Source organism: Trachurus trachurus (assembly GCF_905171665.1).
Source record: "Trachurus trachurus genome assembly, chromosome: 22".
In the NCBI taxonomy this organism is placed as follows: domain Eukaryota; kingdom Metazoa; phylum Chordata; class Actinopteri; order Carangiformes; family Carangidae; genus Trachurus; species Trachurus trachurus.
Window position 1 is genome coordinate 316,386 of NC_139907.1, and position 20,439 is coordinate 336,824.

At 48.2% G+C, this 20,439-nt stretch overlaps 1 protein-coding gene across 3 annotated transcripts in view; it reads left to right on the forward strand.

Annotated features, from left to right (window-relative positions):
* The first annotated feature begins 928 nt into the window (after positions 1 to 928).
* tecpr2 (tectonin beta-propeller repeat containing 2) overlaps positions 929 to 20,439 on the forward strand; it is a 64,917-nt gene continuing 45,406 nt past the window's right edge. For 2 of the 3 annotated variants that reach the window (XM_083998874.1, XM_083998876.1), the window contains exons 1-5: positions 934 to 1,039; positions 2,716 to 2,817; positions 3,278 to 3,418; positions 7,432 to 7,560; positions 8,272 to 8,403. In XM_083998874.1, the coding sequence (XP_083855000.1) occupies positions 2,740 to 2,817; positions 3,278 to 3,418; positions 7,432 to 7,560; positions 8,272 to 8,403 (480 nt within the window). In that variant the 5' untranslated portion in view covers positions 934 to 1,039; positions 2,716 to 2,739. Of the gene's footprint in view, positions 1,040 to 2,715; positions 2,818 to 3,277; positions 3,419 to 7,431; positions 7,561 to 8,271; positions 8,404 to 20,439 lie in introns of all 3 variants that reach the window. The other variant, XM_083998875.1, reaches the window with a different exon arrangement.

Consider the following 20,439-nt stretch of genomic DNA (forward strand, 5'->3'; position numbering starts at 1 on the left):
TTTAATTCAGTAAAATTAATACTTTTATTCTGCTCCCCTCTGGACATTCTGTCTGTGGATGCATTATTTTTGAAAAATGTTTCCTTTTGATGAAAAAGTTGTAGCTATAACCTTTAAATTAAATTAAATAACATTAAATTAAAACCATTACATTAACTGAAACACAAACATCCTCGGGTCCTCAGCATCATCCGGTGGAACCAGAACTCCAGGTCCAGGTTTTCCGTTAAACCGTCTGAGTTTCCGTTTCCGGTCCGTCACTGATCAATTAATTAATTAATTTATTGATGAATCCAAAGAATCTAAGGACTGTTTTATTTTTTTTTAATTTTTAGCTCTTCAGTGAGAGAACAGAGAGCACGAGCTGCGGTGGTTCAGAGAGAAGAGGAGGAAAACAGACGAAGAGAAAGCTGACTTTTTTTTTCCTTTTTTTTCAATGAGCTTTATTGAAAACATTGTACATACAAACGGATTTACAGAGAACAAGGTTGTGCATAACAATCAATCATGGAACATCAGACAGGTGCTCCAATATGTATCAATACACATAAATAATAAATAAATCTTTTTTTTTTTTCAATAAATCTTTATTGACAGAAATATAATCAATACAAAGGCAGTTATTATGAATGTACCTTCAGGGGGGTTAGGCTATTGAGTAAATACAGAGAATAAAGAGCACAAATCAGATGTTTTCATAGCTTTCTTATTATTCGAGTCACAGATACTTTGCATTTACTGTTCCGTTTCCCTTTGGGATGCCACAACACAAACAGGGTTTAGAGCGACTACATTTATAAATAAATCTAAATAAAATAAGGTTTGAAGAGACCGCTGACGTCACAGACAGGAAGCGACGCGCTGACGTCACAGACGCAGTCCCGGTGGGTGACCGACAGGCGGCGCTGATTGGCTGCAGCGGAGTCACCATGACAGCAGGTCAGACTGACAGGCTGCTGCTGCTTCATGCTCATCTGGAATAAACATCTGGAGCAGCAACTACATCTACACCTGGCGGGAGCGCGCAGTGAGTTCACGTGTACGAGCCTGACTGACTGACAGGTGTCCGCGTGCAGCTGACTGACAGGTGTCCGCGTGCAGCTGAGCACCGAGTGTGACGTCAGCTAACAGCTAGCACCGAGACAGCTGCTGCTGCTGTGTTGTTGTTTCATCTTCTTATTGTGTCGTTGTGTTGTTGTGTTGTTGTTGTTGTACATCCAGCTGCAGCGCTGACGGACACACACACACACACACACACACACACACACACACCCTGACCGTCAGTCGGTGTGTGTGTCTGTTGTTGTGTGTCCGTTAACATCCTGTTTACCTCCGTGTTCAACCCGGAACAGCTAGTTGTTGTGTTACGGTTCATGTGTTTGAGGCGAAGCAGCTTCGGCCTGTGTTGTTGTTTACACAGTAGCTGCTGTGACACAGCGCGGACACCGTAGATACTATAACTACTAATACCCTAATAATACTACTACTACTAATAATAATAATAATAATCAAGATGTAAAGTGTGTTGCCATGTCAACCAGTAGAAACAGGGTTAGATAGGATGTGATAGGTTATGTTGATAGGAATGTGTGTTGGTTTGTTGCTCTCACAGAGAAACAACACAACACAACACAACACTCCCACCACATACACCACAATACATAGCCTAGTACACACAATACTATACAATACAATACACAAGCAGGACAGTCCAGTACCAGCAGCTGCATCATCCACCCAACCTCAGTCACATCTGTAACATCAAGGCATTTTATCTGCCTCAAAGGGCTTTACATCCCATCATAACAACATCCTCTGTCCTTAGACCCTCACATCCACTGAGGAAAAACTCCATGGAAAACCCTTTTAACAGGGAAAACCAGGAGAAACCTCAGGGTGAGCAACAGAGGAGGGATCATCACCCAGGACAGAGATGTTGTTACAGACAAGACAACAGTTTACAACAGAGAATGTGAGAAACATGGAGGTGTTAAAGGGATAGTTCACCCAAAATTATCTCCTCCCCCTCATGTGGACTAAGGGCTGGGAGAAGTTTCAGAGTCCTCCGTGGCTTCTCTGAGTTACAGGGGGTCTCGGCGTAGCAGTGCATGTCCATATGACGGTTGAGAACAGAGCTCACTTTTCTTCGTCCAAAAAGACACACCAAAAAACATCCAAATACCTCCATACTGCTCGTATGTAATGTCCCTTTTGTATTGAAGCTCTGACATGAGAAATTGTTCCGAACCTAACCCAAATTTGACGAACCAGGAAGAGAAGCTTCTGCTACAAACAAGCTTGAAATATAGACTTATTTAATTTTTTTCTGAACAATTTCTCATTTCAGGGCTTCAATACAAGAGGGACATTACAGACGAGCAGCATGGAGGTATCTGGATGTTTTTTGGTGTGTCTTTTTGTTATGAAGACAGTTGGTATCCATTAGCAACCATCATATGGACATGCACTGCTACGCCGAGACCCCCTGTAACTCAGAGAAGCCACGGAGAGCAGACCAGTTTAATGGGAGGACTGGATGACAGACTGGTTCACAGGAAGGGAGGGTCACATCTGTAACAGTCACATCAGTCACATCAGTAACATCTGTAACAGTCACATCTGTAACATCAGTAACAGTCACATCTGTAACATCAGTAACAGTCACATCTGTAACATGTGTAACATGTGTAACATCAGTAACATCTGTCTCCACAGCTGGATCAGAGCTGAAGAGGAAACATGGAAGCAGCTGTGACTCCTTCGGTCCTGAGGGAGTTCTGTCCCCTCTACTACCTGCTCAACGCCATCCCAGCCAAGGTAACACAACACCATAACACAACACACAACACACAACACACAACACAACAGAGGGCTGTACTGTGAAGCCAGTGTAGTGAGTTATGGCGCGTTTCCAATAGCTTCGGCTCGGCTCGGCGCTGTTTGCGTGTTTCCACTAGCAGCAGCACCTGCAACCAGGTACTTTTGGTATCACCTCAGCCCTGGTTCCAAGCAGCCGAAGGTTAATAACATGTAACATCTTATGACATGTTGACATGTTGACATGTTGACATGTTGACATGGGGGAAGATAGAACCAAACTTTCATTGTTACATCACATTCAACAAACAGATGTGTAAAGTTCCTTCAGTCTGGCCACAGAAACACAGCAGCTGGAACATCTGTACATGTTGAAATGAGTTAACGGGAGAACTTTACAGTGAGTTTCTTTAACTTTGTTATAAACAGTGTTAGTGGTGATGATGTCATCTCTCCCCAGGTGCAGCGCGGCTTCCGCTCCGTCCTCGTTTACCTGACGGCGCTCGACAGCAGCAGCGACTTCGTTGCCGTGGGCAGCAGCATCGGGATGCTGTACCTGTACTGTCGTCGCCTGGCAACCATGAACAAGTACAGTCTGGAGGTCAGAGCTCTTCTTCTGTGGTGACATCACACTCGTACACTCGGGCTGTATTCTAAACCACATACTATACTGCTAGTACGTACTGATTTGGCCAAAATGCAGTATGTAGTATGCGAACAAAAGCTAAATCTGCAGTATGTGAAAAGTTCCCGGATGTCGTACTGATTCGGAAAATCTCTCCAGTATCTGACCAGTCTACATCGTACTGTATCCCACAATGCAATGCTCCCCTGACGTCTAACCGTGACCAGAGCGTAACCAAAGACGGTAGTGTAGCCGTGTACCGTAACTATAGTTTAATAAAATAAACCTTACTGCAGACTGATGTGTTGATAGTAAAACATGTATTTCTTGATGTAAATGTGGTGGTTTGTGTCCGTAGGCTCCAGAGCCCCGAGGCAGCGCTGCTCTTCTGTCCAATACACACAGGAAGCTTCACTTTACATTCACACTAACTAATGCTACTGATACAGCTGTTAGATTTCATCACTGAGACCAACATTTATCTCCTAGAAATAATTTAACCAGCCGGTGGTAAACCTTTAAAAACCTGCGGGTAAGTTAATTAGAGATGGTTTTCTCCCCCGGGATGAGGACGGAGGTTGGCCGGCCGAGCAGCTCTGCAGACCGGCTGCTGCCTCTGTGATGTCCCGGTCGCTGCAGAGCTTCACTTCTCTGAAAAACATCGGAGCAAACTTCTAAACAGCCGTCGTTTGGATCAACTGGCCGTATATTTGGGATCTAAACAGTTACTTTCTCTCATGAAAACATATTAAAACTTAATAAAGTTACATAATAACAGAACTAGAGCGGGAAATAAAACAGCTTTTAGCCTGTTTTACAGCTACCGCTGCCGTGAAATGCATTCTGGGAAACTCGTATACTGCATACTGCGGTGTGAACGGTGTCGGTCTGCTGAAGTAGCAAACTGATACTACATTCAGTATGTAGTATACATACTAACGCAGTATGTAGTAGGCAGTATGGTAGTATGCTGCTTCGAAAACAGCCATAGAAACGTAGATGCAGTGTTCTCCGCCATGTCGCCATGACGACGGGACCAGAGCAGCTGAGACGGTTGAACCGGTAAAACGCTCCTGTGCTGCTGTCGTTGCTAACCCTAACCCTAAGCCCCGCCCCCTCCACTCACTCTCTGGCTAAGCCCCGCCCCCTCCACTCACTCTGTGGCTAAGCCCCGCCCCCTCCACTCACTCTCTGGCTAAGCCCCGCCCCCTCCACTCACTCTCTGGCTAAGCCCCGCCCCCTCCACTCACTCTCTGGCTAAGCCCCGCCCCCTCCACTCACTCTCTGGCTAAGCCCCGCCCCCTCCACTCACCCTCTGGCTAAACCCCGCCCCCTCCACTCACTCTCTGGCTAAGCCCCGCCCCCTCCACTCACTCTCTGGCTAAGCCCCGCCCCCTCCACTCACACTCTGGCTAAGCCCCGCCCCCTCCACTCACTCTCTGGCTAAGCCCCGCCCCCTCCACTCACTCTCTGGCTAAGCCCCGCCCCCTCCACGCACTCTCTGGCTAAGCCCCGCCCCCTCCACCCACTCTCTGGCTAAGCCCCGCCCCCTCCACTCACTCTCTGGCTAAGCCCCGCCCCCTCTGGCTAAGCCCCGCTCCCTCCACTCACTCTCTGGCTAAGCCCCGCCCCCTCTGGCTAAGCCCCGCCCCCTCCACTCACTCTCTGGCTAAGCCCCGCCCCCTCCACTCACTGGGACAAACAGTCAACATCCGGTGACAGTTGCTATGGCAACAGCTGTCACAGTAGAGACATTTCACAGGAGAGACAGAAAGATTAAATATCATCTCCAAGTCACCAAAACTTCACTTAGCTTTACTGCTATGGCTGTCGATAGCGACAGGCTAATTTCTGTTAGCCTGTCTATGGAGTTTTACATTATACGTTAGCATTAAGCTAGCGGGCTTTATGCTTAGTTGTGATACTGGCTAACATCTAAACATCTCTGACAATATGTTGCCTCAAATACGTTGTTGACTTAACTTAGAACAGATGTAGACATCCTTGTTAAGTTTATCCAGGTTTAGTTGGTGTTGTGGTCTACTGCATAACTTTATCCAGAGCAGACACTTCTCTGGGTTGAGATGTGGCTTGGGAAAAGGTAAAAAAATCCCCCCCGTGGCCTCTCAGGATACCTAGTGTCAGAGTTACATGTACCCCATGAACACCGTTTGACCATTTAAACTTAACATGTCAAGAAAAAACATATAAAAACCAATGAAAACTGACTAACTGCAATGCATTTCAATGGACGTGGAAGCAGAGAATGTCCCAGTGTATGGGCTAGCTATGCGCACTGTGATTGGCCCATCGTGTTTGGGGGCGTGGCTTAGAGAATTGGCAGCGTGGGATCACGTCTGTGTGTTTTTGAAAAACACAGAATAATATACAATAAGAGACTTTGTCCCATCGTCACGACGTGAGTGAGTGAGGATGGGATGGTGGCTCAGGTTTAGTGATCTAGGTATAGTGATTTAGTCACAAGGCAAGGCAGCTTTATTAGTATAGCCTGTTTTTACCAACAGTCTGTCTCAAAGGGCTTTACATCCCATCATAACAACATCCTCTGTCCTTAGACCCTCACATGCACTGAGGAGAAACTCCATGGAAAACCCTTTTAACAGGGAAAACCAGGAGAAAGCTCAGGGTGAGCAACAGAGGAGGGATCAGACGAGATGTTGTTACAGACAAGAAAACAGTTTACAGGGAAGTTCAGGAGGAAACTGTCACTGCAGCTGCACATCTGGCAGCAGCTGCTCATCTGTCACTGCAGCTGCACATCTGGCAGCAGCTGCTCCAAACAGACACGAACTTTAATCTGAAGGGACAGATTAGATGTTGATTTAGTTAACAAACATGAAGCACGTATCTGAAGCTACATGTGCTCAGTGTTTCAGCTGCTTCTAGGATAATGGAGTTCATGTGGTGGTGGGGACCAAATCCATCTTGACGCCTATGAGTAAATTTAATCAGAATCTGGGGTTACCATGGTTACAATGTTTAGAACGTCAGTCCTTTATGCTGTGTTCACACCGAGATCGCGCCGCGCGGCACGGGCCATTCACCGCCCGCGTGAGTTGAAATGTTCAACTTTTGCGGTGGATTCGCGCGGTGGCGACGGCTGGTTTGGACCGCGCCGCTCAACGGGGCTGGCCGCGCGCCGCGACACTCGCCGCGCCGACAGATTGATAGTCGCTTTTTTCGCTCGACCAAAACCTACAACATCCGTCTGTCTGACAACAAAAATAAAAACAGCAGCCCAGAACGCTCCTCTGGCGGCGCGACCTCGGTGTGAACCAAGGGGGCAGTTGTCGGTCTGAGAAGTGAAGCTCACTTCCGCGTTCAAAAAGCTGCAATCCCCTGGGCTGTCGCTGGGGGCTGGCTCCAGAAGGGAGCAACTCCAATCGAGCCCCATGTTAAAATAGCCGATTTTACAGCTTAAAAAAACATATTTACAGCCTGGTACATTTCATTTTTTTGGTCTCAACCGATAGTTTCTACCCCCGCACACACTCTGAGGGGGGTGAATTTTTTAAAACTCTACCGTTTTACTGTTATTAGGTTTAAAGTTCTGGCCAATCAGGGCGCAGAACCGTTGAGTGACAGGTCCGGCGACCGCTGCTACGAGGCCAGTGGGCGGGCTCTCGGCCGGCCAACGGCCGCACCGCTCCAAATATGGCAGTAGAATCCAACATGGCGCGGTTCAAACCCCCGTAGTAGAGACACAAACAGACTCCCCCAAACCAATGGAGGACGTCACGGTGCTACGGCCGTTCTGATACAGTCTGTGGTCTGAACGTAGCTTTAGAACGTCTGTCCTAGGCAACATGGCGACATCAGACTCATGGTGGCGCTGTTCAGCTGTAAGGAGCTACAGCTACGTTTCTATAGCTACACACACTGACCTGTGTGTGTGTGTGTGTGTGTGTGTGTGTGTGTGTGTGTGTGTGTGTGTGTGTGTGTGTGTGTGTGTGTGTGTGTGTGTGCAGGGGAAGTGTGATGCCATCACGGCCGTGAAGCTGCTCAGCTGTTTCGATGACCTTGTTGCCGTGGGAACAGCTTCAGGACGGGTTGCTGTCTTCCACCTGGTGTCTCCACTTCCTGGACGAAACAAACAGGTAACAACCTGTCTGTCTGTCTCTACCTGTCTCTACCTGTCTGTCTGTCTCTACCTGTCTGTCTGTCTGTCTGTCTCTACCTGTCTGTCTGTCTGTCTCTACCTGTCTTTCTACCTGTCTGTCTGTCTGTCTGTCTGTCTGTCTGTCTGTCTGTCTCACCTGTCTCTCTACCTGTCTGTCTCTACTAGGGGTGCACCGAATGGCATTTTTTGGCCGAAGCCGAATACCAAATAAAATCAAAACGTTTGGCCGAATAACCGAATAATACCGAATACCGAAAGTGGTTAAAGTTTTTAAATAAAATATTTTTTTAAACTTAATTTTCAAAGAAAGTAAATGTTTATTGACTATTCTGACAGTTTTTGAATATTCCAGTTGCCGTTGCTCATCAAAAAAGCACAACAAGTTATATAAAGTTTTTCATTGAGGCCTACTGTATATCGGCCCATTGTGAGTGCTGAAAGATGCAACATTCCCAAAAAAACCCAGTGTCTTTTAAAACAGTGGTTTCTAACCTTTCTGGGTCAGATTAATTTAAATTCATCAATTAAGCTACTAAACATTTCAGGCGACCTCGTTTGAATTTCAGGCGACCCCACGTGGGGTCCCGACCCCAAGGTTGGGAAACACTGTTTTAAAAGCTGTGGGCCACGGACGGAGTGGGCATCCCTAGTCTCTACCTGTCTGTCTCTACCTGTCTGTCTGCTGCAGCTGAAGCGCTTCGACGTGGTTGGTCTTCACAGAGGTCAGGTGACCTCGTTGGCCTGGAGCACCAACGGGATGAAACTTTTCTCTGGAGACGACAAAGGACGAGTCGTCTTCACGGCTGTTGACCTGGACCAGGTACAACTACACAACTACACAACCACACAACCACACAACTACACAACTACACACCTACACACCTACACACCTACACACCTACACACCTACACACCTACACAACTACACACCTACACACCTACACAACTACACAACTACACAACTACACAACTACACACCTACACACCTACACAACCACACAACCACACAACCACACAACTACACAACTACACAACTACACAACTACACAACTACACACCTACACAACTACACACCTACACAACTACACACCTACACACCTACACACCTACACAACCAACACAACGACACAACCAACACAACGACACAACGACACAACGACACAACCAACACACCGACACAACGACACAACGACACAACCAACACAACCAACACACCGACACAACGACACAACGACACAACGACACAACGACACAACGACACAACGACACAACCAACACACCAACACACCAACACACCAACACAACGACACAACGACACAACGACACAACGACACAACGACACACCGACACAACGACACAACGACACAACCAACACACCAACACACCGACACAACGACACAACGACACAACGACACAACGACACACCGACACAACCAACACACCGACACAACGACACAACGACACAACGACACAACGACACACCGACACAACGACACAACGACACAACCAACACACCGACACACCGACACAACGACACAACGACACAACGACACAACGACACAACGACACAACCAACACACCGACACACCGACACAACGACACAACGACACAACGACACAACGACACACCGACACAACGACACAACGACACAACCAACACACCAACACACCAACACAACGACACAACGACACAACCAACACACCAACACAACGACACAACGACACAACCAACACACCGACACAACGACACAACGACACAACGACACAACGACACAACGACACAACCAACACACCGACACAACCAACACAACGACACAACGACACAACGACACAACCAACACACCGACACAACCAACACAACGACACAACGACACAACGACACAACGACACAACGACACAACCAACACACCGACACAACCAACACAACGACACAACGACACAACGACACAACGACACAACGACACAACCAACACACCGACACAACGACACAACGACACAACGACACAACCAACACACCGACACAACGACACAACGACACAACGACACAACGACACAACCAACACACCGACACAACGACACAACGACACAACGACACAACCACACAACGACACAACGACACAACGACACAACGACACAACGACACAACGACACAACCAACACAACGACACAACGACACAACCAACACACCGACACAACGACACAACGACACAACCAACACAACGACACAACGACACAACGACACAACGACACAACCAACACACCGACACAACCAACACAACCAACACAACCAACACAACGACACAACGACACAACGACACAACGACACAACCAACACACCGACACAACGACACAACGACACAACGACACAACCACACAACGACACAACGACACAACGACACAACGACACAACGACACAACGACACAACGACACAACGACACAACCAACACACCGACACAACGACACAACGACACAACGACACAACCAACACACCGACACAACGACACAACGACACAACGACACAACGACACAACGACACAACCAACACACCGACACAACGACACAACGACACAACGACACAACCACACAACGACACAACGACACAACGACACAACGACACAACGACACAACGACACAACGACACAACCAACACAACGACACAACGACACAACCAACACACCGACACAACGACACAACGACACAACCAACACAACGACACAACGACACAACGACACACCGACACAACGACACAACGACACAACGACACAACCAACACAACGACACAACGACACAACCAACACACCGACACAACGACACAACCAACACAACGACACAACGACACAACGACACACCGACACACCGACACAACGACACAACCAACACAACGACACAACGACACAACGACACACCGACACAACGACACAACGACACAACGACACAACGACACACCGACACAACGACACAACGACACAACGACACAACCAACACAACGACACAACGACACAACCAACACAACGACACACCGACACAACGACACAACGACACAACCAACACAACGACACAACGACACAACGACACACCGACACAACGACACAACGACACAACGACACAACCAACACAACGACACAACGACACAACGACACACCGACACAACGACACAACGACACAACCAACACAACGACACAACGACACAACGACACAACCAACACACCGACACAACGACACAACGACACAACCAACACAACCAACACACCGACACAACGACACAACGACACAACGACACAACGACACAACGACACAACCAACACACCAACACACCAACACACCAACACAACGACACAACGACACAACGACACAACGACACACCGACACAACGACACAACGACACAACCAACACACCGACACACCGACACACCGACACAACGACACAACGACACAACGACACAACGACACACCGACACAACCAACACACCAACACACCGACACAACGACACAACGACACAACGACACACCGACACAACGACACAACGACACAACCAACACACCGACACAACCAACACACCGACACACCGACACAACGACACAACGACACAACGACACAACGACACACCGACACAACGACACAACGACACAACCAACACACCAACACACCAACACAACGACACAACGACACAACCAACACACCAACACAACGACACAACGACACAACCAACACACCGACACAACGACACAACGACACAACGACACAACGACACAACCAACACACCGACACAACCAACACAACGACACAACGACACAACGACACAACCAACACACCGACACAACCAACACAACGACACAACGACACAACGACACAACGACACAACCAACACACCGACACAACCAACACAACGACACAACGACACAACGACACAACGACACAACGACACAACCAACACACCGACACAACGACACAACGACACAACGACACAACCAACACACCGACACAACGACACAACGACACAACGACACAACGACACAACGACACAACCAACACACCGACACAACGACACAACGACACAACGACACAACCACACAACGACACAACGACACAACGACACAACGACACAACGACACAACGACACAACCAACACAACGACACAACGACACAACCAACACACCGACACAACGACACAACGACACAACCAACACAACGACACAACGACACAACGACACACCGACACAACGACACAACGACACAACGACACAACCAACACAACGACACAACGACACAACCAACACACCGACACAACGACACAACCAACACAACGACACAACGACACAACGACACACCGACACACCGACACAACGACACAACGACACAACGACACACCGACACAACGACACAACGACACAACGACACAACGACACACCGACACAACGACACAACGACACAACGACACAACCAACACAACGACACAACGACACAACGACACACCGACACAACGACACAACGACACAACCAACACAACGACACAACGACACAACGACACAACCAACACAACGACACAACGACACAACCAACACACCGACACAACGACACAACCAACACAACGACACAACGACACAACGACACAACCAACACACCGACACAACGACACAACCAACACAACGACACAACGACACAACGACACACCGACACACCGACACAACGACACAACGACACAACGACACAACGACACAACCAACACACCGACACAACGACACAACGACACAACGACACAACGACACAACGACACAACCAACACACCGACACAACGACACACCGACACAACGACACAACGACACAACCAACACACCGACACAACGACACAACGACACAACGACACAACGACACAACCAACACACCGACACACCGACACAACGACACAACGACACAACCAACACACCGACACAACGACACAACGACACAACGACACAACGACACAACCAACACACCGACACACCGACACAACGACACAACGACACAACCAACACACCGACACAACGACACAACGACACACCGACACACCGACACAACGACACAACGACACAACGACACAACGACACAACGACACAACCAACACAACGACACAACGACACAACCAACACACCAACACAACGACACAACGACACAACGACACAACGACACAACCAACACACCGACACAACCAACACACCGACACAACGACACAACGACACAACGACACAACCAACACACCGACACAACGACACAATGACACACCGACACAACGACACAACGACACAACGACACAACGACACAATGACACAACGACACAACCAACACAATGACACAACCAACACACCGACACAACGACACAACCAACACAATGACACAACGACACAACGACACAACGACACAACGACACAACCAACACAACGACACAACCAACACAATGACACAACGACACAACGACACAACCAACACACCGACACAACCAACACACCGACACAACGACACAACGACACAACGACACAACCAACACACCGACACAACGACACAATGACACACCGACACAACGACACACCGACACAACGACACAACGACACAATGACACAACGACACAACCAACACAATGACACAACCAACACACCAACACAACGACACAACCAACACACCAACACAACGACACAACGACACAACGACACAACGACACAACCAACACACCAACACAACGACACAACCAACACACCAACACAACGACACAACGACACAACCAACACACCGACACAACGACACAACCAACACACCGACACAACGACACAACGACACAACGACACAATGACACAACCAACACACCAACACAACGACACAACGACACAACGACACAACGACACAACCAACACACCGACACAACGACACAATGACACAACGACACAACCAACACACCGACACAACGACACAACCAACACACCGACACAACGACACAATGACACACCGACACAACGACACAATGACACACCGACACACCGACACAACGACACAACGACACAACGACACAACGACACAACCAACACACCGACACAACGACACAATGACACACCGACACACCGACACAACGACACAACGACACAATGACACAACGACACAACCAACACAATGACACAACCAACACACCGACACACCGACACAACGACACACCGACACAACGACACAACGACACAACGACACAACGACACAACGACACAACGACACAACCAACACACCAACACACCGACACAACGACACAACGACACAACGACACAACGACACAACCAACACACCGACACAATGACACAACCAACACACCGACACAACGACACAACGACACAACGACACAACGACACAACGACACAACCAACACACCGACACAACCAACACAATGACACAACCAACACAACGACACAACGACACAACGACACAATGACACAACCAACACAATGACACAACCAACACACCGACACACCGACACAATGACACAACCAACACAATGACACAACGACACAACGACACAATGACACAACCAACACAATGACACAACCAACACACCGACACACCGACACAACGACACAACGACACAACGACACAACGACACAATGACACAACGACACAACGACACAACGACACAACCAACACAATGACACAACCAACACAACGACACAACCAACACAATGACACAACCAACACAATGACACAACCAACACAATGACACAACGACACAACGACACAATGACACAACCAACACAACGACACAACCAACACAACGACACAACCAACACAATGACACAACCAACACAATGACACAACCAACACAACCACACAACCAACACAATGACACAACCAACACAATGACACAACCAACACAATGACACAACCAACACAATGACACAACCAACACAATGACACAACCAACACAATGACACAACCAACACAACCAACACAACCAACACAATGACACAACCAACACAATGACACAACCAACACAATGACACAACCAACACAATGACACACCGACACAACGACACAACGACACAACGACACAATGACACAACCAACACAATGACACAACCAACACAACGACACAACGACACAACCAACACACCGACACAACGACACAACGACACAACGACACAACCAACACACCGACACAACGACACAACGACACAACGACACAACGACACAACCAACACACCGACACAACGACACAACGACACAACGACACAACGACACAACGACACAACCACACAACGACACAACGACACAACCACACAACGACACAACGACACAACGACACAACGACACAACGACACAACCAACACACCGACACAACCAACACAATGACACACCGACACAACGACACAACGACACAACGACACAACCAACACACCGACACAACGACACAATGACACAATGACACAACCAACACAATGACACAACCAACACAACGACACAACGACACAACGACACAACCACACAACGACACAACGACACAACGACACAACGACACAACCAACACACCGACACAACCAACACACCGACACAACGACACAACGACACAACGACACAACCAACACACCGACACAACGACACAACGACACAATGACACAACGACACAACGACACAACGACACAACGACACAACGACACAACGACACAACGACACAACCACACAACGACACAACGACACAACCACACAACGACACAACGACACAACGACACAACGACACAACGACACAACCAACACACCGACACAACCAACACACCGACACAACGACACAACGACACAACGACACAACGACACAACGACACAACCAACACACCGACACAACGACACAACCAACACAATGACACAACCAACACACCGACACAACGACACAACCAACACAATGACACAACCAACACACCGACACACCGACACGACACAACGACACAACGACACAACCAACACACCAACACACCGACACAACGACACAACGACACAACGACACAACGACACAACCAACACACCGACACAACCAACACAATGACACAACCAACACAACGACACAACGACACAACGACACAATGACACAACCAACACAATGACACAACCAGCACAATGACACAACGACACACCGACACAACGACACAACGACACAACCAACACAACGACACAACGACACAACGACACAACGACACACCGACACAACGACACAACGACACAACCAACACACCGACACAATGACACACCGACACAACGACACAATGACACACCGACACAACGACACAACGACACAACCAACACAACGACACAACCAACACAATGACACAACCAACACAATGACACAACGACACAACGACACAACGACACAACCAACACAATGACACAACCAACACAATGACACACCGACACAACGACACAACGACACAACCAACACAATGACACAACCAACACAATGACACAACCAACACAATGACACAACCAACACAATGACACAACCAACACAATGACACAACCAACACAATGACACAACGACACAACGACACAATGACACAACGACACAATGACACAACGACACAACCAACACAATGACACAACGACACAACCACACAACGACACAACGACACAACGACACAATGACACACCGACACAACGACACAACGACACAACCAACACAATGACACAACCAACACAATGACACAACCAACACAATGACACAACGACACAACCACACAACGACACAACGACACAACGACACAACGACACAACCAACACACCGACACAACGACACAATGACACACCGACACAACGACACACCGACACAACGACACAACGACACAATGACACAACGACACAACCAACACAATGACACAACCAACACACCAACACAACGACACAACCAACACACCAACACAACGACACAACGACACAACGACACAACGACACAACCAACACACCAACACAACGACACAACCAACACACCAACACAACGACACAACGACACAACCAACACACCGACACAACGACACAACCAACACACCGACACAACGACACAACGACACAACGACACAATGACACAACCAACACACCAACACAACGACACAACGACACAACGACACAACGACACAACCAACACACCGACACAACGACACAATGACACAACGACACAACCAACACACCGACACAACGACACAACCAACACACCGACACAACGACACAATGACACACCGACACAACGACACAATGACACACCGACACACCGACACAACGACACAACGACACAACGACACAACGACACAACCAACACACCGACACAACGACACAATGACACACCGACACACCGACACAACGACACAACGACACAATGACACAACGACACAACCAACACAATGACACAACCAACACACCGACACACCGACACAACGACACACCGACACAACGACACAACGACACAACGACACAACGACACAACGACACAACGACACAACCAACACACCAACACACCGACACAACGACACAACGACACAACGACACAACGACACAACCAACACACCGACACAATGACACAACCAACACACCGACACAACGACACAACGACACAACGACACAACGACACAACGACACAACCAACACACCGACACAACCAACACAATGACACAACCAACACAACGACACAACGACACAACGACACAATGACACAACCAACACAATGACACAACCAACACACCGACACACCGACACAATGACACAACCAACACAATGACACAACGACACAACGACACAATGACACAACCAACACAATGACACAACCAACACACCGACACACCGACACAACGACACAACGACACAACGACACAACGACACAATGACACAACGACACAACGACACAACGACACAACCAACACAATGACACAACCAACACAACGACACAACCAACACAATGACACAACCAACACAATGACACAACCAACACAATGACACAACGACACAACGACACAATGACACAACCAACACAACGACACAACCAACACAACGACACAACCAACACAATGACACAACCAACACAATGACACAACCAACACAACCACACAACCAACACAATGACACAACCAACACAATGACACAACCAACACAATGACACAACCAACACAATGACACAACCAACACAATGACACAACCAACACAATGACACAACCAACACAACCAACACAACCAACACAATGACACAACCAACACAATGACACAACCAACACAATGACACAACCAACACAATGACACACCGACACAACGACACAACGACACAACGACACAATGACACAACCAACACAATGACACAACCAACACAACGACACAACGACACAACCAACACACCGACACAACGACACAACGACACAACGACACAACCAACACACCGACACAACGACACAACGACACAACGACACAACGACACAACCAACACACCGACACAACGACACAACGACACAACGACACAACGACACAACGACACAACCACACAACGACACAACGACACAACCACACAACGACACAACGACACAACGACACAACGACACAACGACACAACCAACACACCGACACAACCAACACAATGACACACCGACACAACGACACAACGACACAACGACACAACCAACACACCGACACAACGACACAATGACACAATGACACAACCAACACAATGACACAACCAACACAACGACACAACGACACAACGACACAACCACACAACGACACAACGACACAACGACACAACGACACAACCAACACACCGACACAACCAACACACCGACACAACGACACAACGACACAACGACACAACCAACACACCGACACAACGACACAACGACACAATGACACAACGACACAACGACACAACGACACAACGACACAACGACACAACGACACAACGACACAACCACACAACGACACAACGACACAACCACACAACGACACAACGACACAACGACACAACGACACAACGACACAACCAACACACCGACACAACCAACACACCGACACAACGACACAACGACACAACGACACAACGACACAACGACACAACCAACACACCGACACAACGACACAACCAACACAATGACACAACCAACACACCGACACAACGACACAACCAACACAATGACACAACCAACACACCGACACACCGACACGACACAACGACACAACGACACAACCAACACACCAACACACCGACACAACGACACAACGACACAACGACACAACGACACAACCAACACACCGACACAACCAACACAATGACACAACCAACACAACGACACAACGACACAACGACACAATGACACAACCAACACAATGACACAACCAGCACAATGACACAACGACACACCGACACAACGACACAACGACACAACCAACACAACGACACAACGACACAACGACACAACGACACACCGACACAACGACACAACGACACAACCAACACACCGACACAATGACACACCGACACAACGACACAATGACACACCGACACAACGACACAACGACACAACCAACACAACGACACAACCAACACAATGACACAACCAACACAATGACACAACGACACAACGACACAACGACACAACCAACACAATGACACAACCAACACAATGACACACCGACACAACGACACAACGACACAACCAACACAATGACACAACCAACACAATGACACAACCAACACAATGACACAACCAACACAATGACACAACCAACACAATGACACAACCAACACAATGACACAACGACACAACGACACAATGACACAACGACACAATGACACAACGACACAACCAACACAATGACACAACGACACAACCACACAACGACACAACGACACAACGACACAATGACACACCGACACAACGACACAACGACACAACCAACACAATGACACAACCAACACAATGACACAACCAACACAATGACACAACGACACAACCACACAACGACACAACGACACAACGACACAACCAACACAATGACACAACGACACAACGACACAACGACACAACCAACACAATGACACAACCAACACAATGACACACCGACACAACGACACAACGACACAACGACACAACGACACAACCAACACAATGACACACCGACACAACGACACAATGACACAACGACACAATGACACAACCAACACACCGACACAACGACACAACGACACAATGACACAACCAACACAATGACACACCGACACAACGACACAACGACACAACCAACACAATGACACAATGACACAACGACACAACCAACACAATGACACAACGACACAACGACACAACGACACAACGACACAACCAACACAATGACACAACCAACACAATGACACACCGACACAACGACACAACGACACAACCAACACAATGACACAACGACACAACCAACACAATGACACAACGACACAACCAACACAATGACACAACGACACAACCAACACAATGACACAACCAACACAATGACACAATGACACAACCACACAACGACACAACGACACAACGACACAACGACACAACGACACAACGACACAACCAACACACCGACACAACGACACAACGACACAACGACACAACGACACAACGACACAACCAACACACCGACACAACGACACAACGACACAACGACACAACGACACAACCAACACACCGACACAACGACACAACGACACAACGACACAACGACACACCGACACAACGACACAACGACACAACGACACAACGACACAACGACACAACGACACAACCACACAACGACACAATGACACAACCAACACAATGACACAACCAACACAATGACACAACCGACACAACGACACAA